This window comes from Notothenia rossii (genome assembly GCF_949606895.1).
Source record: "Notothenia rossii genome assembly, chromosome: 9".
Classification (NCBI taxonomy): domain Eukaryota; kingdom Metazoa; phylum Chordata; class Actinopteri; order Perciformes; family Nototheniidae; genus Notothenia; species Notothenia rossii.
The window spans coordinates 67,690,440-67,713,347 of NC_136907.1; the positions used below are offsets into that span (position 1 = coordinate 67,690,440).

General features: G+C 44.0%; 1 protein-coding gene across 7 annotated transcripts in view; it reads left to right on the top strand.

Annotated features, from left to right (window-relative positions):
• Positions 1 to 20,696, top strand: part of mib1 (MIB E3 ubiquitin protein ligase 1) — a 49,006-nt gene extending 28,310 nt beyond the window's left edge. Inside the window, exons 13-22 of one of the 7 annotated variants that reach the window (XM_079650203.1) lie at positions 10,491 to 10,623; positions 11,630 to 11,716; positions 12,177 to 12,335; positions 13,749 to 13,930; positions 14,905 to 15,094; positions 15,188 to 15,266; positions 15,367 to 15,549; positions 17,020 to 17,091; positions 17,668 to 17,768; positions 18,467 to 20,696. In XM_079650203.1, the coding sequence (XP_079506329.1) occupies positions 10,491 to 10,623; positions 11,630 to 11,716; positions 12,177 to 12,335; positions 13,749 to 13,930; positions 14,905 to 15,094; positions 15,188 to 15,266; positions 15,367 to 15,549; positions 17,020 to 17,091; positions 17,668 to 17,768; positions 18,467 to 18,607 (1,327 nt within the window). In that variant the 3' untranslated portion in view covers positions 18,608 to 20,696. The other 6 variants (XM_079650201.1, XM_079650202.1, XM_079650204.1 and 3 more) reach the window with 6 other exon arrangements.
• The last annotated feature ends 2,212 nt before the right edge of the window (positions 20,697 to 22,908 follow it).

A 22,908-nucleotide genomic window follows, 5' to 3' on the forward strand; every position in this document is an offset into this window, starting at 1 on the left:
TCTTCAAATGTTGATAATGTAAACGGCATGGTGTGAGATCAACTGTTTGGATATTGTTGAAAAGATGCTTTGTGGGTGGAAAAAAAATTATAGTTAACACGTCTCTTGTAGAAACATTTATATTTGAAGCCGTTTGCTTGTGGTTATATTAAGTCATCAAAATGAGGTACAAATAATACTAATAGTAATTTCAGGTGTATTCCGTTTCACTTGCCTGTTTGCCCTGATTGTGTTTCTTAACACTTTGTAGCGTTTTTAGACTTTTTATAAGAATGTTGAAATGTCTATCTTGCTGGTAAGTCGACGTGTGAATGCTGTGTTTAGTAAAGTCAAACATGGCCCACTGGCAGAATCACACAGTCCACACCTTAAAGCGTAGTGGCAGCAGCGTGCTGTCAGGATGATTCTCTGCAGCAGGATTTTGATCAGGACTTTGTGCGCTCACAAAAAAATGACACCCTGGTCTCCTCTCAGATTGAACAGTCAGGTATTTCTGTTTCAGGTGGTGATGAAGCCCACGTTTTCTGTCTTGAGTTTTTTTTCTTTCATTTTGATTTGATTCAAGCCTCCTAGTAAAGTCTAGGGCGTTCATTCAGCTCGTCATAATTCCTCCCATCTGTGTGCCCGCCCACCAGTCAACATCATGGACGGATTAGAGCTATTTCTAATGAGTCCAGTTTGTGCCTTTTGAGTAACCCTCCACGCTCCTCTTCCATCAGCCTGGCTCTTCCTCGTGCTCACTTTATCTCTCTCGTCAGTTCCTCTCCGCTCCCTCCCCCACACCTCCCGCCCAGCCCCTCCCTCCTCATCCCTTTTACACAGTGCATCATTTGAAGAGGTGAGGCTGTTGAGCGCTTGGAGGAATAAAAGTGATTTATGAATGGGCCAGCCTACCTGCGTGCTGGAGGGGGAAGCCAGTGGCAGTCAGTCTCTGATCCAGCAGCCCATTGTTCCCTCCAGCCTCACTGCAGGGGAAGCTCCTCTGCCTCTCCTGCCTCTGATCTTTTACCGTGCCTTACTGGCGCCACATGTTACCGTTAAGTGACTCACAAACTGCACAAATACTTCCCTGCAGGGGTGCATCATGTGTAGGGCCATTATCTTGGAGGCACACCCACAGTATACTGCTTACAACTTATATTTATTTGGCACTCAAAAAGATGCGTGAACATTTGTGCACGGGTTATATTGTTATGTTTACCCACCCTACGTTTGACCGTAGACGCGTTAAGATTTTATGAGTGATTACAGGTGCAGACGGCTAGATGCACCAGCCGTGACATCAAGAGAGGTGACGGGTAAGGTGTTGTAGCTGCTGAGGACAATATAGGAGTTCCTCCTTGTCACCATATGCTCAAATGCAGGAACATTGGAAGTTAGCACCAGCCACACAAGCCAAATGCTGGTATAATATATCGGTGGCAACATTTCATACACAAAAATGATTTATCCTTGATTTGCTGGTGAATATGAACATGTATCTGTCAGTGGCTGGTAGATGGAATTCACAATGGTAGAATATGTTGTTTTTACAGTGTAAACCCATGATCTCGACTTTTTTGCAGTAATTTATTATCATTCCTGATGGCATGAGGGTGAAGGTGATAAACTTGGTCCGGGGAAAGGGTCCCCGGCTGTAATTCATTAAAAGATTAGTGATTGTGGAGATATGTGGAAGTAACCTTTGGAATCCAGATGAACTGCACTCGGAGTTCTTGTAGCCTACGATGAGAGGTAATGTTTTTATGTTGGACAAGTCAATAATAACATACTCTATGATGTCTAGAGAGAAGGATCCTGCTGATTTATTACACATGTCTCCTTAGTAATATCTGTAATTATCTTCAGTTGTTCAATTAGACTCATTAAGTTGCTGTGGCTTGAGTGTACTTATTAAAGCTGTAGTGCAGTGGCTGGTCCACTCGGAGAGCGAATGTGCTGCAGCATGCAGTGTGATTTAATTGAAAAGTCGCCCAATCCTTGATGCCCTCCCAGTGTCCACCTCTGTCTGAGCTGGGACCAGTCCAACAGATCAGCCAGAGGACAAGCTGATACAAGCCCCAATCCCCCTGTGACCAATCAGAACGCCCACACTTCCGCCTAGGGCCGGGCCAACGGTGGCTCTGAGCCAATAGATAAGCTCAGCCATGCTGTAATGCTATGTCTGTCCTGTGGCATGCTGAAACATTGAGTCCCGGCTGCTATGTTGCTATAGCACATGTTGGGAGAGGGAGGGGTGGGGGGAGCAGAGGGAGGGAAGGATGGATGGATAAAGAGGAAACAAGGGATCAAGGGATGGATGGAGGGAGGGATGAGGAGGGGCATATCTCCTACTGAAGGGACTCAAGGACATAAAGAGCTTTTGGGAAAGTGACTTTAGCATGCAGAGAGAAAAGCTTGCATTGTGAGCGCACTATAAGCACTGATGGTATGGTTTTTGCCCACTTGCCAAACCTAGAAAGAGCAGGATTTATATGTGGCACTTTAAGTGCCTCAGCAAAGCAGGTAATAAATATGACAGAGCCAGGTGATATATTTCCACAGCACAGCTGTCAGGCAGCTTTAATATACCCCCTCCCCCCCTCCATTTAAAAACAAATGTAGTTTATCTATGTACTCGATGTTTTGTAATAAGTAGTGGAATTCATTTTTGAATTTGACACTCCCTTAACATCAGTGACAGCACTTAGGTTTGTGCTTATTGTTAAACACTGAGTGTGCTGCTTATTTCCTAACTGACGAAAACATCAGCACAGACCCTGCAGTAAATATGCTTTCAGAAAATACGCAACCCAAGAGGACATCTCACTGAGTACATTTTCAACGAGCACCTCGTCTGATGAATCACTCACAAAATTGCATGTCCAGACGTATACAACCTTTGTCAGCGGATGGGGTATTAGTAACCCTAATGTACTCTGAGGGACACATTCAGACCGATGCTCACAGCCAAACCAAGCTTATCTGTTGAATAATGCAGGCCATGTTACCTTGGTAACCTCGGACGGACACTGAAGTCAGCGGCTCCCATGTAAATGCAGTATCGCAGGTCCGAGAGGATAAGGTTTGGTGTTTGTTTGTGTCTTTTGGTGTGCTTGTGCATGTGTGGAGCCTTGTGTCCGAACATGCAAAGAATACTGAAGAAAATTGACAATGGCCGAGCTCATCCTTTGTAAAAATGCATGACACTATTTGAATTGAGTAGTTTACATGCAAAACTGTTGGAGAAGCTCTGCAGAATCGCAGACCTCTGTGGAATACATGGACGCTTGTAAGGAGCCTTATCTGTAATGTTTAGTAGATTCATACAAGCGCCCAATCCCCCACCATTAACGAGTTGGCTGTTAGACATGTTCTGCTCTGCTCTGGGGCATGTGGCCTGTTGTCTCTGTGCTTAGGGGGAGGCCCTCGCTGATACAAGGCCCTTTGATCCCTATTATTTCCCTCTGCAAACAATGGATTTTAATTACCAAACGGCTCATTCAGCCACCGCTTCTTCCTCTGCGTATCTGCCAAGTGAAACTGCTGAAAAAGTCAGAGTCATCAGCTTCAATGTGGCAGCTTGTTTGTGTCACTTTGGAGCCGTCTGCCAATTACCGCCGGAGAGAATTTGATGGTCGTTATCCTCATTTCTCCGTCCTGTTTAAAGGGCGATACTGCTACTGCCGTGTGTAAAGGGACCCTCGCAGGTTACATCGTACAGAAAAGAGCGTTTCAGGGGGAGGGGAAGTGTCCGCTGGGGTATAAAAGGTGGACTGCAGGCTGGGGAGTGAGGAGTGATTTAAAGTGGTAGATTTGCAGTGAGACTGTAGATCATGGGAGCCTCTCAGACCGTCTGCCGGTATGGGGACAGTGTGGCATGCCGCTGAGTGGCTGTCGATCGAAGGACCTTCAGGACGGCAAAATTCTCCACCGCTCTGCAAAACCCAGAGTCGATCCCTCCTGCCTATTTACTGCTGTGGATCTCAGTCTGGAGGCACTTGCAGTTCATTTCACCAGGCACAAGTGTGTCAGATTTTGTTTCACAGAATCTGAAAGGAACTTTATAATCAGCAGAATGGCCAGTATCTCAGTCACAATTAAAAAAAAATCATTGTCGGTCCGAAATGAAACATTTGCTTCACAAATAAGAAGTCATTTTAATGCTCTTGGGCGGGTGAGCCGGAAAACTATTCACATGACGTGGTGGCTCTTCACAAAGACTGCTAATGGCCTGGCCAATCCTAGAGATATTGAAGGGTTTGCTCCAGCTCAACCTGAGGGGATATTTGATGTCCACTTGCATTAAAGCTTTATGATGATACATTACCTTTTAGGTTTTGGAAGGGATTTTCTTTTTTTTTTTATTGGTTTATCCTGATTTTCACAGTTAAGGGGCCATAGAATCCAAATCTAGGCAGAGACAAAATGTCTCTTTTGTACAGCATGTTGATGAACTCAGTATCTCACAGGAGACACAGTGGGAAAGCACGTGCATGCCACACCCATACAAAAAAAAAAAAAAGCATGAACAAAAATGTGTTTTCTGTTTTACACTCAGAAACTTGTTTGTTGAAAAAGGAATGATCATGGTTAAGACTTTTAGATAATGTTCCTTGCTCGGTTAGCAGCTGGTTTAAACGCTCCTTCTTTCATTACATTGCGGCTCAGTGTGGATGCCTTGTGCCAGCGTACTCAAGTCTGTTTGTTTCCTTTGCTGATAAGTGATTTTAACTACAACTGTCATTTTCTGTGCCTCGGTTTATCAACCTTGTCTTGCGTCAAGTCAAACATTCAAAATGTTATGACCAAATTCTGTCGTGTGGTTTGGTCCCTTTTACAAATGTGTTATTTGCACATTGTAAAAAGTACTCCTATGTCAATCCTAGGTCAACTACTTTAGAGTCATAGTCATTCAGAAGGTTATTTTTAATTTCGTTTTATTAATATTTGCTCAACTGTCCCCAGACTTGTACTTTGAAAAGATGAACCTATGAAGTTAGGATCCAGGCCTATCCAAGCCTGTGTGAAAACTGGTGTGCAATCATGACATGGTTGTTTTATAGGTAATGGTGCTATTGAGCAATGATTTGGTATAATGTTCATGATTTAGGTGTCTCTTTGTTCTAATATAATCTGCATGTCCTTGCTTTATCTTTTATGTCAGTTTGAGCTTTTCAGGGAGAAGGGTGTATATTCTGACGTGTTATGGCTTTTGCAGGGATGAGAATGAGTCTTTTTCAAGGTGCTGTAGAGAATAAAGTTGAAAGGAAGAGAAGCACAGCAAAATAATTGGGTCATCTCAAACCAATGGGACATGAACGCGCCATTGGGCTTCTCTGACTGTCTTGCTGCCTCCTTCTCCATAAATTGCTATGAATCGGGACAGCTCATAATACCAGGTTCTGTAAGGCTAATTAAAGCTAAGGCCCCCGCCTACTTCCTAAACGGACACACAACTGTACCTGAGATGGTTGAAATGCACCCTGCATCTCCTAAACAACCTTCAAGGCACAGGCAATAGCTGTAGTGATAACCAAAACATCATAGAAAGGCACCCTTTTTTTCCCATCTTCCCCCTTCCCAGTTTATGCAAATAGTCTTTAATAAAAGCATGCTCACTCAGGGGCCTCAGGTACAGGCAGGCATGGGAAGGTCACATTGTAGGGGAAATTATTCTCTTCACGGCATGGTAATGAAAGGGTTCTTTTTTTTTTTATTGAGCGGAGCCAGCTAGGTTCTCGTCCTCGGCTCTCTGCTGCACTGCTGGCCCGGACGCTATCTGTGTTTATTTACACCGTCCACAGCAGGGCGGCCAGCAGCTGTGGGACGGCCCTGACAAAGTGAGCTGGTAACTAATTGCTTGTTGGGGTGGAGTAAACGCCAGGAATCCGAAATTCAATCGGGTATTATTGTGTTTAGATTATACGCTTCTTAAATTATTTGGCATGTCCAGTATCTGCTGTTTTTTTGGAGAGTTAATTGGAATTGACAGTTCCCCTTTTCCGTGTTAAAGTAATGCCCGTAAATAAACAATATGTAAGCCAGCAATCACATTCAAAGCAGTCTGTTTGTAACAGTGTTATGTCCCTAACCCTCCCAGCTGTCTCTAACTAAAGGACTCTGTGCCTTCCAAAACCTTTCAGACAAGATGAACAGTGCCTCGCTGGCTGCCCACAGTGAAAAGGGGGAAGGGGGGTTCCAGTTAGAGTTGGTGGGTTGCTTTTGTGAATGATTTGTTAGGAACAGGGCTCCCTATTTCAAAGGACCTGAAAGCATCGATCCTGTCCCCGATGAGCTGACGCCTCGTGTATCGCCTGAAGTCGTCTCATCTTGAAAGGCTGTATAAGAACTCTGCATCAGGGAAAAATCTTATCTTGTTGGGAAGGGAATATATAGATATAGGTAGTAAGGTTAGACATCTAAAGCTATTTCTGACAAAAAATGTTAGACCAAAAGCTAACTCGCCAGCTTTCCTCCAAAGCCTCACGCAGCGTCCACACGGTGGCGTGCGTTGAAGGTTGCCGGTGGGCGTGTCTGAAGCTCGACCAACAACCAATCACATGAAGCTCCCGCCCCGGACACACAAGCACACGGTTTGATTGGCTAGAGCTTGTACTGGCATATGATTTGATTGGCTGACGCTTCCATCGAAGCTTCAAAAGTAGAACATTGCTCTACTTTTGACGTGAGCAAAGCGAAGCGACGGAACCACAATGCAGTTCGGCAAAGCTTGACGTCACCCCATTCAAAGTGAATGGGCAGAAGCTTCAACGCACGCCGCCGTGTGGACGGCCCGTTACAACCATATCAGATAGCGTTCATCTGCAAAGTGAATTTGCTCATGCCCCACAATTTAAGGACTGGTTGGTCTTTTCTTATTAGTTAAATGCTTTTTCCAAAGGTCCAAAAAGTGGTACGTACAAAATATATCTTCAGCTGCTGATGAAGATGGCGTATTGTACTTTAAAGCCCTGATTAATATGTGAGGGTTGACCTTGAGTTGGGATTGATTTCCAAGTTCAAAACTTGTACCTAATGTATTCGGGTATGGAATATTTAACTGGTCTGATGTGTATGTTTGACCACATGAGCCTTTTCAAAGATGCAAGACTGACCATCTTCATGATCCGCTTTATAAAACACTTTATTTTCCCAATTGAAGGTGGAGCCTTTTTGGCGACCCATTCGCCAATGCAGAATCCCTTCGCTTGAGCTTGAAGCCTTCGTTAAAGGATGGCGGTATGCCAAACACGTCTCCTACATCAGAGTAACCATATGTTGGTGCACAGCCATTAATCTCAGGCTGGATGTTGACTGTTCCCGTTTTGCCCTTTCCTACCCAACTTATTATCCCGCGACTCACTTCCTGTTGTAATAACGGCTGCTGACCACCACACAGATGGCTGTCAGCCAGGCGAGGGCAGCAGAAGGGACCTGTCGACCCCTACACCCACACACACACGACTTCACCATCACACACTTCCTCTGTCTTCCACACAATGACAAACGTCAACACACACAGAGCTGAGGGCGCCAGGGAGCGTCCTGTTCAATGACAAATTGCAGCCCAAGACAACAGGCCCCGGTGTAGCACTCCTGAGGGACTCTTGAGATCTCTCACAGGGTGACCCAGTTCCATCACGTCTCCCCTTCTACCTCTCTCCTCTACCATTCCGTTTTCTATAGCGGCACGTCCTCCTGCATTCATACAGACCATTGCATTGGTTTTATAGTTGAGTTGTAATAAGGAGATCCCCTCTTCACTTCTCGTTGCAGTGTCTAAATGTTCACTCGCAGGTCAGTGTCTTCCGCTGAGTGAAAGGTCTGCTGCGGACTATTTCTATCTCCCACTCTACAAGCTACATTAAGAGCCAACATGCAGTTTCTTCCATTCCCCCTCGGTCACTGTTAACATCACTTACCGAAGAGATTAAACAAAAAACAAGGATTTATTTCTTGGTTCCTTAATTCCCTCTTTTGTTCTGCCTTGACAGCAAATAGCTTAACTGCAATGCAGCAGTACCAGTATTGGGCATTAATATTAATGTCCGCCCATTTCGCCCAGCGTGGCAGGGAGCCTGTCAATCAAGACTTTTATTGAAGGGGCTCCTCACTACAGCAAACACCTGCCCAGCACTCAAGTACCTGCTTCGGACACCAGAAGGCGCCACTGAACGCCTGGTGTGTTGCAGCCATGCATTTATTGGCCAGTTGTTCAACATATAGGAGACACTTCCAGCCAATCCGGATTGGACAACTCTTATACATTGCACCAATTGGAGCAAGAAATAGGAAACAAAAAGAACAAAGGCTTTGGGACAATTGCCCTTGATTGTAATGAATACTGTTGTAGTAAAGAAAGAAAACTGCATTCTTGTATTGGCTATCAAAAAGCTGAGAGAGTTCTGTGTTTAACCACTGGGGATAAGTTTAATGTTATAGCTTCAGGCAGGAGTCTGATGTGGCACGGTCTTTTGTTGAATAATTTGCTTGTTTAAGTCTCAACTCCTACCCGGTGGGAGAGCCACTGAGGAAATGACTCAAAAGTCCCCCCTGAGATGTAAAATGTACAGTACGAACGCAAATAGTTTTTTCCCATAACAAAGGCGACACATTATGAATGTGAGATTAGGCAGAAAGGGTGCGGTTGCTATCACATTTAAGCAGTGCTCCTCTGCATTAAGTGGTTGAAGAGGGCTGCGAGCAATGCAGGTGTGTGCGTGTGTATGTGTGCGTAAGCCTCTGTGCACTGAGAGGTAGAGCGAGAGAGCGAGGGAGCCTGGGATCAGTGTGCTGCGCTGTTCATCACTGCAGCAGTACACCATGCTGGATCTCTGTCCGTGCAGAGGTGCTGACTGCCTGTGTCCCCCCCCGTCCCCCCCCCCCCCCCTGCTTCTCCGGCCCTTTTTTCTGCTTCCTCAAGAGAGTGTGCTGATGATGCTCTCTTTCATTACCCCAGGAGGAGGGAGACAAGCTGTAGGTTTAGCAAAACCCCGCAGGGAACCAGCCATCCTGATTACCTTCACTCTGAATGCCTGCCAGCATGTTGGTTTGCATCTCTTTCTTTTCTCCGTCTTAATAGTTCACCGTTGTCATTGATTCTGCTGGCTGTGGCCTTCGTGCTCTGTGCTGGAGCCCATTTCCTCCCCGTACTGTCTCAGAGCATACTTACCTCACTCTTGTGTAGGTTAACACTCCAGCGCCCGCACGGGGGCTGTTCTGCCATATCAAAGTTAGACTAGAATTCGCTGCCTCCTCCTTTTGTCGCAGTTCAAAGATATGCCCTGCATGATTATTCAGGGTTACTCAAGGTCAGGAGTGTTCCCTCCAGCGGTGCTGCTTAAATGCTTATTGAAGGCACATTGTGTACCTAACTTCAGAAGAGGGTTCAGGGAAAAGGCGTTTGACGGTCTTGTTTTATATTCCATAGCATCTGCACAAATTGAAGAGTTGGTGTTTGCAGCCTTTGCTTCTCATCACATATCCCCGACTGATGCACCGGTCATACGCTAAATTACAGATGCATCTCATTTCAGTGTTCTCATGTTCCATATGCCTGGATGTGTGCCCAGGGGCTAAAGCAAAAAAGAGTAGGAAGAGAGGGGGGTAAAATAATTAGTTTAGTTGAAACGCTGAATGGAAGCTCGTAGGAAAAAGGGTGTTACCTCACATCTATTTATATCTAATTGCAACAGTCTTACATAAAACCAATCTCATGGAGTTTGTTTTTATTTCTCCCCTGCTTATTCATTGTTTTGTGGGATTCTTGGATACATTAAAATGTTTTTAATAGTAAAACATATGTGTATTTGTCTTAGCAGCCACTTCTCTCTGTGGCACACATCCTCTAAATGACCTTCAGTGGCACAGAACTGACTGGCTCTTTTCTCCACACCAGGCTAAGTCCGTTCAACAGCACTGTTAAAACAATGGATTTTCTTTCTTTCACCCTTCCCACCCTGCCTGGTTCTTCCCCGGGAGGATACCTGAGTGAATGCAGCTAAATCTCATGTAATTACCATTCTGCCTCCCTATGATAGGCGCGTCTGTGCATCGGCGAGGCACACGAGACTTCTGTTCTTAACTGAGGAGATGGTACGAGGGACGGCTTCTCTAAAAGAACACGTTGCTCTTGTACCGCTCAAAGCTTGATGTAAATAACACTCTGCTTGGGAAAGCAGCTCCTCCCTAAGTTGATTTAGTATTCTTGTCCCCACGTGTGAAAATGGGATATGCTCTGCTGTAAAAGAAAGTGTGTTGGAATATGCTGCGTATCAGCAGTACCGACACTGCGATGTGTTTGCGTACAGCAGTTTGTGTTTGGCCCCACAGCTATCTTACATTGCATGAGACATTCAGTCACAGATTGATTTTGACAGTTTGCATCACAAACGACCAAATTGACTGCACTTTCTGTCCCTTTTCTGCAGCTTATTCTGTCATGCCTCTCTCAGCTCAGCCAGTTCAAACACTCACTTCATTCCCCTGTCTCCGTGTCTCCTCTACAGTGCCATGCGCGTGCTGCTATCTAAACTGCCGAGGCCTTGGATCGTAGACGAGAAGAAGGACGACGGTTACACTGCACTGCACCTGGCTGCCCTCAACAACCACGTGGAGGTGGCTGAGCTGTTGGTGCACCAGGTAACGGCACAGACACAGATGTATTAAAGCTTTTTGAATGCATGCTGAACACTGACAACAGATGCACTTATTCACCCTATAAGAGACTATTTTTCTTTACGTTTATCAGCCCAAAGCATATCCTGCATTAGCTCAGCCCGCACTCTCCTGGCTTTCCCTGACTACAGAACATTAAGAGCCGCTTCCACTGCACTCCCTGCAGCCAGCAAGCTGTAGACCAATTTAAACTGCTATAAGTGCCATTTCTTTTTTATTGAATCCATACGGTTCACAGAGCCTCGAGGGGTATTCTTTAGTGCTGTTGGGCCATCATGTCCTCCTCCTCCTGCAATCATAGGTTCATGGTCTTTTCCCTTCTGAGAATGCAGGTTTAACTCTCTGTAGAGACATGAGTGTACGGCAAAGTCACCTGTCCAAGCGAGAACTGGGTTAATTAGGATATGGTGCAAGGCAGCAATGTTGCTGCAACATTCCAACGCATGAACGCTCGCCGTTCAAGCTTCCCTTCAGCAGGGGCGGCCTTTCTTCCCAGGTCCCTGCAATGGTCTCGAATGCAGTGATGGCTCAGCTTTCTATTCAGAAATTCCACCGCACTACAAGGTGCACTGCAGATTCCCTGCCAGCCAGCCAGCCAGTCTTATTACTTGGGGATTTCACACGCTGCCTGATCACAATGCCTATCTTCCCTCCACATCTCCTCAGCTGAGGTGTTCGCAATTGGAAATGACAATCAAGTGCAGCGTTGTTGTCGAACACGTTTTGTATTCCTAGGCGGTAGGTGAGACTTTGTCTGTAGGCAGGGTTAAAGAGAGGAAGACTCTCTCATGCTACATATTGTCAGAGTATGTTACAATCACTTTTGAACTGAAATATCTTCTCGTGTTTGTCTGCATTGATCACTTGCCTGTGTATTTATGAGCACATACATTTTTGTGTGATTCATTCTGTGGGTTGTTAACGTATGCACATATGTCTGTTTCCCTTCTCTCCTCTTCACACCTCCAAGGGAAGTGCCAGCTTAGACATCCAGAACGTCAACCAGCAGACGGCGTTACACCTGGCAGTGGAGCGTCAACACACCCAGATAGTCCGGGTTAGTGGGGCCTTTTTTCTCCCCCCCCTCCTTTTCTCCTCTCACTTTGACTTCCAACTGAAGATTCTGCCTCCAGTAATGGACTACACACAAAGGGGAGTAGAACAACATCAGTGCAGTTCATATTTAATTTACACTGCTGGATGTCCTGCAGTGGAATGAGCTCCTGCTTCAGATTGATGCTGTGTAAGGAAAACGCTCTCCGAGGCAGTGTCTTGGTTAGAGTCATTTGGCGTAGTATTGGATTGAGATTGCCACGTTGCCATCTTGTGGACTCAAGAAAAAATGCACTCCATAATTGGGGCCGCGAAACACTACGGTAGTTCTAGGCTATCGGCAGCCTAATAAATCATTCCTGTGGCATTTGCATTGTAGCATAAAATTAAAGTTGTTTTACAGTTATTGCTACACTTCCTGTTTGACTGCGAGTTTTTATTTATTGATGTGTTTTTCTTCCCAGCTGCTGGTGCGTGCAGAGGCCAAGCTTGATGTGCAGGACAAGGACGGGGACACACCACTTCACGAGGCACTGCGTCACCACACACTGTCCCAACTGCGGCAACTCCAAGATATGCAGGATGTCAGCAAAGTGGAGCCCTGGGAACCTTCCAAGAACACAGTGCGTATACGTTTATTATTTCCCTCACTGTTCCTCCATGATCACAGTCATTTACTCAAGGCAAGGTTCCTTTAGGTGTCATACGGCATCACAGCGCTAAAATGAAATGGAACAGCCTTGTGTGCTGAGAGGAAGGAACAAACTGAAAACACTGGAGGTCATGGATTGAAGCGCCTCATTATCCAATAGCTTTACGTGATTCAGTTAACATTCCCAAATGCATTTGCCTAAGCAAGGCATGCACACTAATGCAGCATGTTGGAAGAACTTTAGTCTATCTGCCATTGATTTACTGTCCTTAAATGCTGAGAAACTCATTCTATTACTATTCCTGTTTTTTCTTATTGAGAGTCTGACCAGAATACACTATGAAACGTATTCACACCTAGGGACAGTTTATTTCTCCTTTCCACATTCCAGAATAATCCCACCTGCGATATGTCTTAGTTTTCATGATTTGAGGTGATTGCACTTAGGGTAATCTTGGCAGCATCTTGCAGGACCTGTATGAGGATCAGTAAGTGTACCACTGCCTGATGTTTGAAAGCGTATGACACATCACTCTTAAACAGGACCCCACTGTTCTTTAGATCACCATTCAGACAGCAGCGTGAAGCAGCCAACCAGCTCGCTGCAGCCTCTCGGCCGGCCTGAATGGGTTTGTCTCCCTGTAGGGCCAACAGGGCCGCGTCAGACCTGAACCGTCTTCATGTTAACACCACATCCCTAATCCCTACAGGGATGAGTTTCAGGCTGCAGGGTCTCGCTACACACTTCCCTTACCTGTCACCTTCTGTCTGCCTCCCACTTCTTCCTCGTCTCCTCCGCCTCCTCTCTCCTGTCCGCCTTCCTGCTCTCCCTGGTTCCCCGCGGAGGAGCGGAACAGACCGACAGCGGGCCTAATTGAGATATGTGCGGTTGGGTCACCCTCCCATAGCTCTCTCCCTCTCCTTCAGGATGAGAATTGAATTAGCCGGCCCGATGGCTCCATCAGCAGGGATGTAAAAGCCACCGGTTGAAGACAATCAAACATGGAGGGCAGAGAGAGAGAGAGAGAGAGAGAGAGATATTTGAAGTTGAGGAGCTGGAAGTGGGAGGGAGAGGCGAGACAGTTAATGGGATTTTGGGTGAGACTGAGGGGGTAACTCTGCCTGAGAGCCATCTTAAGGCATATCTTTGATTGGCTAATTAGTGGTGATCTGTTAGTACTTCGGCATGGTCCATCTGAATTTCACCATGGTTCCATCTGAACAGTCATATCTCCTCTTGCTCTGTAATAGTTTTAAAGGCTACAGTGGGAGGTAAAGACAAAACTGTGTACTCAACACATTCAACTTAAGAAACAATATTTCACGTCAAAAGTGCCCGAAGTTCCTCTGATGTATCTGTTTGTGTGTGTCTGTCTTTCTGCAGTTAATCATGGGCCTCGGCACCCAGGGGGCGGAGAAGAAGAGCGCAGCATCCATCGCCTGCTTCCTGGCAGCCAACGGAGCGGACCTGACCATTCGTAACAAGAAGGGCCAGTCCCCTCTGGACCTGTGTCCAGACCCCAGCCTCTGCAAAGCTCTGGCCAAATGTCACAAAGAGAAGAGCAGGTAAACATCCCTTAAAGCAATACTTTGACATTTTAGGAAATACACATTTGCTTTCTCGCCGGGAGTTATACGGGAAGATCGATAGCACTCTAATGTCTGTCTGTTAAATATGAAGCTGGAGCCAGGAGACAGCGGGGTTAGCTTAGTGTAAAGACTGGAAACTGGAGGGGGAAAAAACGTTTTCTATTGTTGTATGTGGCTCTCAGCAAAATGCAAAAAATGTAAGACAAGGCCTTTTCTGTCGCTTAATAAGTAACCCACCTACCAGCATGTCTAAAGAGGGTGGGCTTTTACATGAGGAGTTAGATTTAGAGACCGAGATCAAGTATTTTTCCAAATAGGCCAAAAAGCACATTACTCTTCATCAAACTAACATGACTTTAATCAATGTGAAAACCTAAAAATAGATAATTTTATACAAATTCGTTTGGTGTTTTGAATTATATTCATGCACCAACATTACCGATAACACCTGACTGAGAAATAGGAAGAAGGGCCGTCTCGGAAAAATCAACCCTATTGATTTTCTTTCTTTGCAAAACATGTTACATGTACAGTAGGGCCATGTTTCCTATGCGCTGCCATGTTCCCCCTGTGTTCTCTTCTCAGTGTCTATCTGTCTGCACCTATATTAGGGCTGCTCGATTATGGCAAAAATCACAATCTCGATTATTTGGGTCAATAATTGATATCACGATTAGTAAAAAACGATTATCCATTTACTTTGAAAACATCCATTTATTGAAAAAAATAATATTGTGAACAATATGTTTTTAACAGTTCATTACCCAGAACTTTAAGAATAATTCAACTGAAAAACCTATACAATTTTTTTTTTTTAAATGTCCATTATGTCTTTTTCATAATCGTTGCAAGCCAAAATCGTAATTGCGATTAAAATATGATTTAATTGAGCAGCCCTAACCTATATTATAATTTGCTCTCACACACTGTTTTCCTTCTCGATGTTCCAGTGGCCAGGTGGGCACCCGCAGCCCGTCTCAGAACAGCAACAACGAGACGCTGGACGAGTGTATGGTGTGTTCAGACCTTAAGAGAGACACTATCTTCGGGCCCTGTGGACACATCGCCACCTGCTCCCTTTGCTCACCTCGGGTTAAAAAGTGTCTTATCTGCAAGGATCAGGTCCAGTCAAGAACTAAGGTATCAGAAAGACTAGCACCAGTCCAGGGAAATGATTCACCGACTAGAGCAGACAACCTTTACCGCTTTTTTGGTGAATTTGTCCCTCCACAGATTGAAGAGTGCGTAGTCTGCTCTGACAAAAAAGCAGCCGTTTTGTTCCAGCCCTGCGGTCACATGTGCGCTTGTGAGAGTAAGTTCACCTCCTATGTTTTTTTTTAGCAGCTTCTGAACTAAAAGCTATCCTCGTAAAGAATGGACTTTGAACTTGTCTTTCTTTTTGTTTCCCCCAGACTGTGCCAGCCTCATGAAGAAGTGCGTACAGTGCCGGGCTGTTGTAGAACGCCGCACCCCTTTCGTTATGTGCTGTGGTGGGAAAGGTATGGAGGATGATGCCGCTGATCATGATGATGATGATGATGATGATGATGATGATGAAAATGATGATGATGATGATGATGATGATGATGACATTAGTGAGTGAACCTTCCACACGTTCCCTTTTAATTCCCATTTATGTTTCCTTCTTTCTTTTCTATTTTTCCACTTTTCCTTTCAAAGTATCTGCTTTAGCCGTGTTTATTGTTTGCTTTGTTGCTAGCTTGCTTTTTTTTTTTTATTCCTTTGTTTGCATCATTGATACATTGTTTTGTTTTGACTGTAGTAGACATGTTAGAAATGTGTAAATGAAGTCATGTGTTTAATTGAGTTCATATTATTTTTTGCAAACTGTTAACCACTACTAGATCTTGCATGTTTTAATCATTGTCTCCATTGTGATCATTTCATCTGTTCTAGCTTCTAGTCGGATACTGGCTGAAGTGGACAGTGGCTTCAAAGTGCACGCCTGCCTTGTCTGAAATTGGCTTAATAGATCCCTCCAAAAATCTGATTCTAATTTTTCTAAAAGCAAACACTAAATCTAGTTTTGCAGACCTGCACTAAATGACACAATAATCTCATCAAATACAGACAAGCTGATAACATTATTCTGTTCCTGTAGCCTCTAAAAGTTTGACTAATCACTCTGCATTAAGTGGAATAACTTATGTGTAAGCATATGCTTACTTCTTGTACTCATAATGATATGTATGAATATTAATAACCACTCGAATGTCCAAAAACACTGAATTTATAATACCTCCCCTTGCAGATCATTTCAGTTTTGGAATGATACGCTTAACCTATATGTTATTCAGTTGCACACAAGCCAAAAACTGTCCACTGAAATGTAATGAAGTGTGTAAATGTATTTATTTTTGAGTTGAATCCCACTCCATCTTCTTGTCTCCAAGTCGAACACAGTGTTTTATTGCCCATAACCTTCTTTTAGTGGTGCATCTCACCAGTGGCTAGTCCGTGTTTTCCACATTTTGTATGTTGAGTTAAAAGGGAAACTGTTGTAAGTTCACTAACTTCATGTTTACCCGTGTATTCATTATTACACATTTCTCCATGTGTCAGCTTGTTGGCATGCAAATCTTTATTTGCAGTCTTGCAAAAGTGAATGCAGAACCCAACACGCATACACTCATGCAAGGGGCAGCATTGATTGTTTATCTCCTCTCCCTTCATCCCAGTAACTCTGACCGTTGATGTCTACAAAAGCAAATCTAGTGCACGACAAATCATCCGCCACTTTGATTATTTTGACTCCCTACTTCTCTGACATGATGTAGCGCAGGCATTAGACTCATGCTTTAGCATTGGCTGATGGCAACAAGAGAAAGAACCACATGCCGCTATGCTTTTTAATATTGATTCTACATCAAAAGAGACTCTATTTCCCATTCTTTCCCTGATTACTGTTTCCGACTGCTAGCTTTCTCTTTGAATTCTTTCTTTGGACCTCCCTTTGAGGCTGTAGTGAGTAGTTTCAGTCCCTAGGCCAGCCGTTGAGCTGGTGAGGACAGCCCCGCTATAACTATGTGACTGGTTATTCCCAGCAGGGAGCACTAACAATATGGCAGGGGGATCGCAGGATATTGTCCAGCCCAACAATCTGGCTCTGAGTTGGTGTAAGTATACCTCTATGATTCACTCCCTTTTAAAGAACACACACACACACACACACACACACACACACACACACACACACACACACACACACACACACACACACACACACACACACACACACACACACACACACACACACACACACACACACACACGCGTATAGTCTGTTGTTTGTTTATCACATTTGTGCTTACAGTTCCTCAGCCCAGCTAATTGTGGTTGAGTGCTCTTATAATGTATTCAGGCAGTTACACTCATGTCATTGTGGCTCCTCCTACTACGTTATCCTGAGCCAGTTTATATTTCAGATAATTATAAAGTATGCATTTCTGAATGAAAGTCCTTTATAAATGGATGAAATGCCAACAGAGTTTGATCTGCCTTCAAAAGTCGATTGACAGATGTAACATCGTCAGTGTGGCTGCATTTCAGTTGTATTGACTATTTAGTTTATCATTATGCAGAGATAACATTTGATGTGGCCTCAAGCAAAACCTTCTTCTTTGTTTAGTCTCTTGGCTGGTTACTGAATTCTGTTTCCCTCAACATGTTGCTGTGCTGTTGCGTCCAAACAGCCAGCGGAAACATCCCCGCCTTGCAGAGAGAGAAGGACAACACCAACAGCAACGCAGACGTTCAGAAGCTACAGCAGCAGCTGCAAGACATCAAGGAGCAGGTAGGAGCTGTAGATCAGAGCTCGGCTAGTTAATGAAACACAACTGACTATCATTTGCATTGTTAAATCTGAGATATTGAATTGATTCTTTCATCATAAAGGAAGAAGATGGTAAAGAAAATGCCCATAAAAATGTCCCAGTTTGTATTAAACTTACAAATCTTCATATTTAAGAAACTTGATCGGTTAAATCTAAATATTATTTTATCATGAAGAGAGTAAGTGAGTTCCAAATCACATACTTTTAACTTTTAGTACTTACTGCAGCTGCTTTTATGCATACAATTGGGATACACTTCATAATAGAATCACACCTTGACCCTCTCGTTCATATGATTCCGTATTTTGGAATTTCCACGAGCTCTCATCAGCCTCTCTGCGGCTCAGTCGATGTGACTAGTTTGCTCTGAGCTGAGAATGTTGTATATTTCATAGCCAGTAAAAGCATTCTGCAAAAAAATGCATCGGATGCAGTAGAACACCCTGGTATTTTGGGAATGCTGAATTTGACATATTGGGACGCACCCCAGCTGTGCCTCGCGAACCATCAAGAGGGAGTAGAATATTATAAGTAATGAAACCAATGTCTGCATCGTAACGTTTGTTGTATAGGGCTTGTCTCAGTTGGTCATTCCCTGTGTGGGTTTTTCTAAAAGCTACAATGACTATATCACAAACCACATGCTCTGTCATTGCAGACGATGTGTCCGGTGTGTCTGGACCGGCTGAAGAACATGATCTTCATGTGCGGCCACGGCACCTGCCAGCTGTGTGGGGACCGGATGAGCGAGTGCCCCATCTGCCGCAAGGCCATCGAGCGACGCATCCTTCTTTACTAGACCCCCTATCCCACCCCCCCACAGACTGTTTTCTCTTCTCTTAAAGCTCACGGCGTCCATGTCCGTAAAGCCACAATCACACCAGCTGCTGCCGCTGCTCCACCATCCACACCGCACCGGGTCAGCCAGCTAAGGGCGTCCTCAAATGTCTTATTGGACACAGCAAATGCTCTCTTAATGGTTTGATTGTCTTCAGATGGAATTTCTGTTACAAGGAAAACAATTATGAATTGACTTTCATCAGTTTTGCTGTTCTGTCGTGAGTCCGCACTGCAACAAGAAAGATGCTTGCTCTAGTTTTTTTCTATACCTACTTTTCCCCCTTCTCGTTCAATTTTCTGTGTCATTTTCTCTGTTTTTACTTGATATGTGAAATGTCATTTTTCTCTCCTTAAGTCTACGGTGGCTTCTTCGGCCTCTTAGTCTTGGATATGAACTGTTTCTGGAACAGCTGTGAGCAAATTCATAAGTGTCGAGGAATTGATGCAGAGGCCGGCCTGTTACCTTTTGATGTAAAGTTCTCACGCATCTGTCGCAGTCATTGCCAGCTGCAATCAAGTTTTATTGTATTTGTAAATCTTTATGCACGTGTATTGGTATCGGAAGCTCCAGATGTGGATTTTAAGTACTTAATTTTTCACGACAGTATGGCAAGTAGTTTTTACACATTACTGTTCGATCAACTTAAAGGTTCAGTGAGTGTTTTCGCTTCATGTCTGTGTTCAGTTTGGCTGTTGTGACACGCTGTAGGCCGACTGTCCTCGCAGTTAAAGACCAGTCGTGACAGTTTTGCACAAGAAAAGCTGAGTCAGGGTAAAAGCTCTTTGCTGCACTGACTCTGGAGGTCCTCTTTTACTCAGTGTTAAAACACAGGTGGAGGTGTAGTAACTGCAAGGTAGCACACCACAGAGATGTGCACACAAACACACACACACACACACACACACACACACACACACACACACACACACACACACACACACACACATTGAGCTTCTGTCCAGTGATCAGCCCCTGTTGTACATGTTTGTTGTACACACAGCTCAACCCGGTGCAAACACTTCTCGAGAGTATCTTGTCACACCTTGATGTTAAACTGTTAAGAGTTGGCGGTATATTCTGACAAAAAATGTACAATTCAACGAGCATTGCTAATTTACCATTGACGACTGTGCCATTTGCTTCCAAAAATCTTAAATAACTTGTATGGGGATAAGGTGCTCTTGATCTTGTATTATTTTTTTTTAATTTAAGTGTATTTCCTTTATTTCAAAATTGACATCAATTAAGCTAGAGAGTACAATTTATTAGAAGACTAAGATGAAATGTAGATTAAATTATTTTGTATTGCTGCCCAAAAAGATAGGATTCATAGGTTTCACTGCCTTCCTAATATGTAGCCTCAAAATCTCAATAACATTCTGCTTTGATATTAATGTTGAGACACGTTTGTGATGTTTTTCCGTTTGCTTTTTGTTGGCAATAGCTTTCTAGCAATCATCGGTAGAAGCATATTTCTCTAAAATAGGTCTCTGTAAGCCTAACGTGTTCTTTGTGAAACAGAAAAAAAGACATTTTGTTGTCAAAAGTGTCAAGTATCTTTTCACCAATGTTTTGTTTGGGAGGAAAGCTAATGGTTTTTTAAAGACAGAACTTGCCTTACCTCTTTTAAAAGGCAGTTGCCCATGTGGAGACTCAGCAAGATAGCTAGCTAGCTTGCTCCGCTATGTGGGAATTTGCAAACCCATACAAGCATCTTTCCCCCCCCCCCCTCTTTTACGACTGAAAGCTACTTTTTGGAGAACGGTTTTGATTCCTTTCATTTGTCATGATAACACTTTAAGCTAGAAGCACTAATACGCTTTATGGTAGTGTTGTCTTGTTATGGTTGTTATCAAAAAGCCTATTTTGTACTTTATTTTCAATACCTGTAACTGTCCTGTTGATTATGTATCAGTAGTATTTCCTTTGGCATGAATGTTTGACATATGCAGTACGACGTGTATCATGGAAACCGTTCAGTCTGTATTGCTAATAAGTGCTTTTAAAAACAACCATATAGCTGAAATAAAGTTCTACATGAACCATGGTACATTAGAAGGGCTGTTTGTTTTTATAGCTTCTACCGCTTTGTTCATTTGCTTTTTTTTTGTGTTTTCTTTTCAAGTGGAGCTCAGATGTAGTTAGCCTTTTTATAAGCAGGAAATTAGCATTTTGTTGCTTTTCTCCTGCTGTGCAGCGTCTGCCTCACAGAGGAGACGGGGTGGCAGAGATGGGAGGTGTGAGGTAATTGAAAATGCTAACACCTAATGACTCAGCACCAGTGTGTGATAGGTCAGCTATGCTAATCAGAGAGGAGTAAAAGATAACCCCAGGTAAATGAGACACCCAAATTGAGCGATGCATCTTCTCCAGTGAGCGGTGACATCTCCCCTCTCATTTTAAGAAATTATGACCAAAGGCCATTTATGTTCTCGCTCGTTGACTAGTCCATTCATAACCTGGACATCTTTGGGGCCGGCTCACATACAGCTTACAGTTTGCAGACGCTCATAACAAGACATCCATCATGCTGTCAACTTCTCGCCCCGTCAATGACTGCAGGGGAGACTCTGACACCTTTTTATTTCTTCTCGGATCTCTGCGACTTGGCACGAGGCAAAGACGATGGCTGTGGTCTGGTGTCATGTCTATGGTGTCATTTTAAAGTCAAGTACCTGCCTTTTAGAACAATGGGTTTACCTGTTACAGTGACAGACAGCGACGTGAATGGTAACCGCTGCTGGCTGCTTTGTGACCAAAAACAAATGTGGACAGCAGTCGCTTTAACATGTTTTCTCCTACAGCGGTTTTAAATTTCAAACGACAAATATTATTACTACAGCATCCAGTGATATCATAGTGTTTTTGGTTTGTTTGATTTGTTTGATTTAAGATTGCTAATGTTGACCACTCTGTGAATTATGTGTGCTTTACTGTTTTAAAATGTCCATGTTTTTGTTTAATAACTAAATCTATGTACATATAGCGTAGACTTACTCACTACTTAACACTTTACATATATTTTTGTTTTATTAAAAAAAACATCAGTTTGTATTTTGAAGGACCTTTTTTGGCCTGGAAGAAGCTAAGTGTTTTAAATTAGTGTTTCTTGACAAAAAATCCTTACATTTGGACCAATTTAAAATCTTGAAAAGTTGGGTCTACTTTAGTTCAGTTCAATGTTTTTACCCTGATTTATAATTAAAAACAAAGCACTTGATGTACACATGACTCAAATGCAATTCAAAATGTATGTTTAACAACAACCCACAGATAAACCTAACATGCTTTTAGCAGTTTTATTCAAGCTTAAGGTGTTGCTTTGGCCTTACAGACCCAGCGCAAACACTCGGAGCAGGGTTTTAGAAGAAGCCCTTGAACCAGGTCTTCTCCTTCTTCCTCTTGGAGTTCAGACTCTGAAGGTCCGTCAGCTGGGACTTCAAGGAGGATTCTGCTTTCTGCCACTCTTGCTCTTTCGCCTGCTGATGGTTTTTCAGCCGGTCTGTGGTTTGAAGCAGGGTGGATTTCTCCTCTTGCCACACTTGCTCCCTCGCCTGCAGATTCCTTTCAAGCCTCAGTGAGGCCTGAAGGAGGGTCGACTTACAGCTCTTCCACTTCTGCTCTTTCTTTTGCAGGTTGCGCGACACATTTGTTGAGTCCTGAGGGAGGGTTGGCCTGTTCCCTTGCCACTTGAACCACTTCTTCTTCTCCTTCTTTTGGAGGGTTTGGCACTCAATCTGAGACTTTAAGTAGCTCTCTGTTTTCTGCCACTCCTTCTTCTCCATCCGCTGATTATATTTCAGCCTTTCTTTGTCCCGCAGGACGGTCAACCTGCTCTCCTCCAAGTGGATGCAATTACGCTCCATCTTCTGCACAGCCTCGTTCAGATTGTCCACAAACTTTGTATGTGCCTGTTGCTGCTCCTCGAGCTGAGTCTCGTAGGAAGTCTTTGTTTTCCCAAACTCCTCTATCAGCTGTTCAAGGAGATGATCCACTTCAAGATGTTCTTCTGCTTTTTCCTGAAGCAAAGACACAAAGGTCTTTTTTTCCGATGCATGCATCTCTAGCTGGGCAAGATGGATGACATGGGATACCTCCAGCTTTGCAGTGAGAACAATGTTCTCCTCCTGCCACTGGAGAGTCCTGATCTTCAGCTCCTGCTGAGCCTCATTTACAGCGCCCATGAGCTTACTAGTTTGTGCTTCCAGTTGAGCGAGGCAGGTCGTTTTCGATTTCTCTGTCTCCTCCTGGAGGTCAGT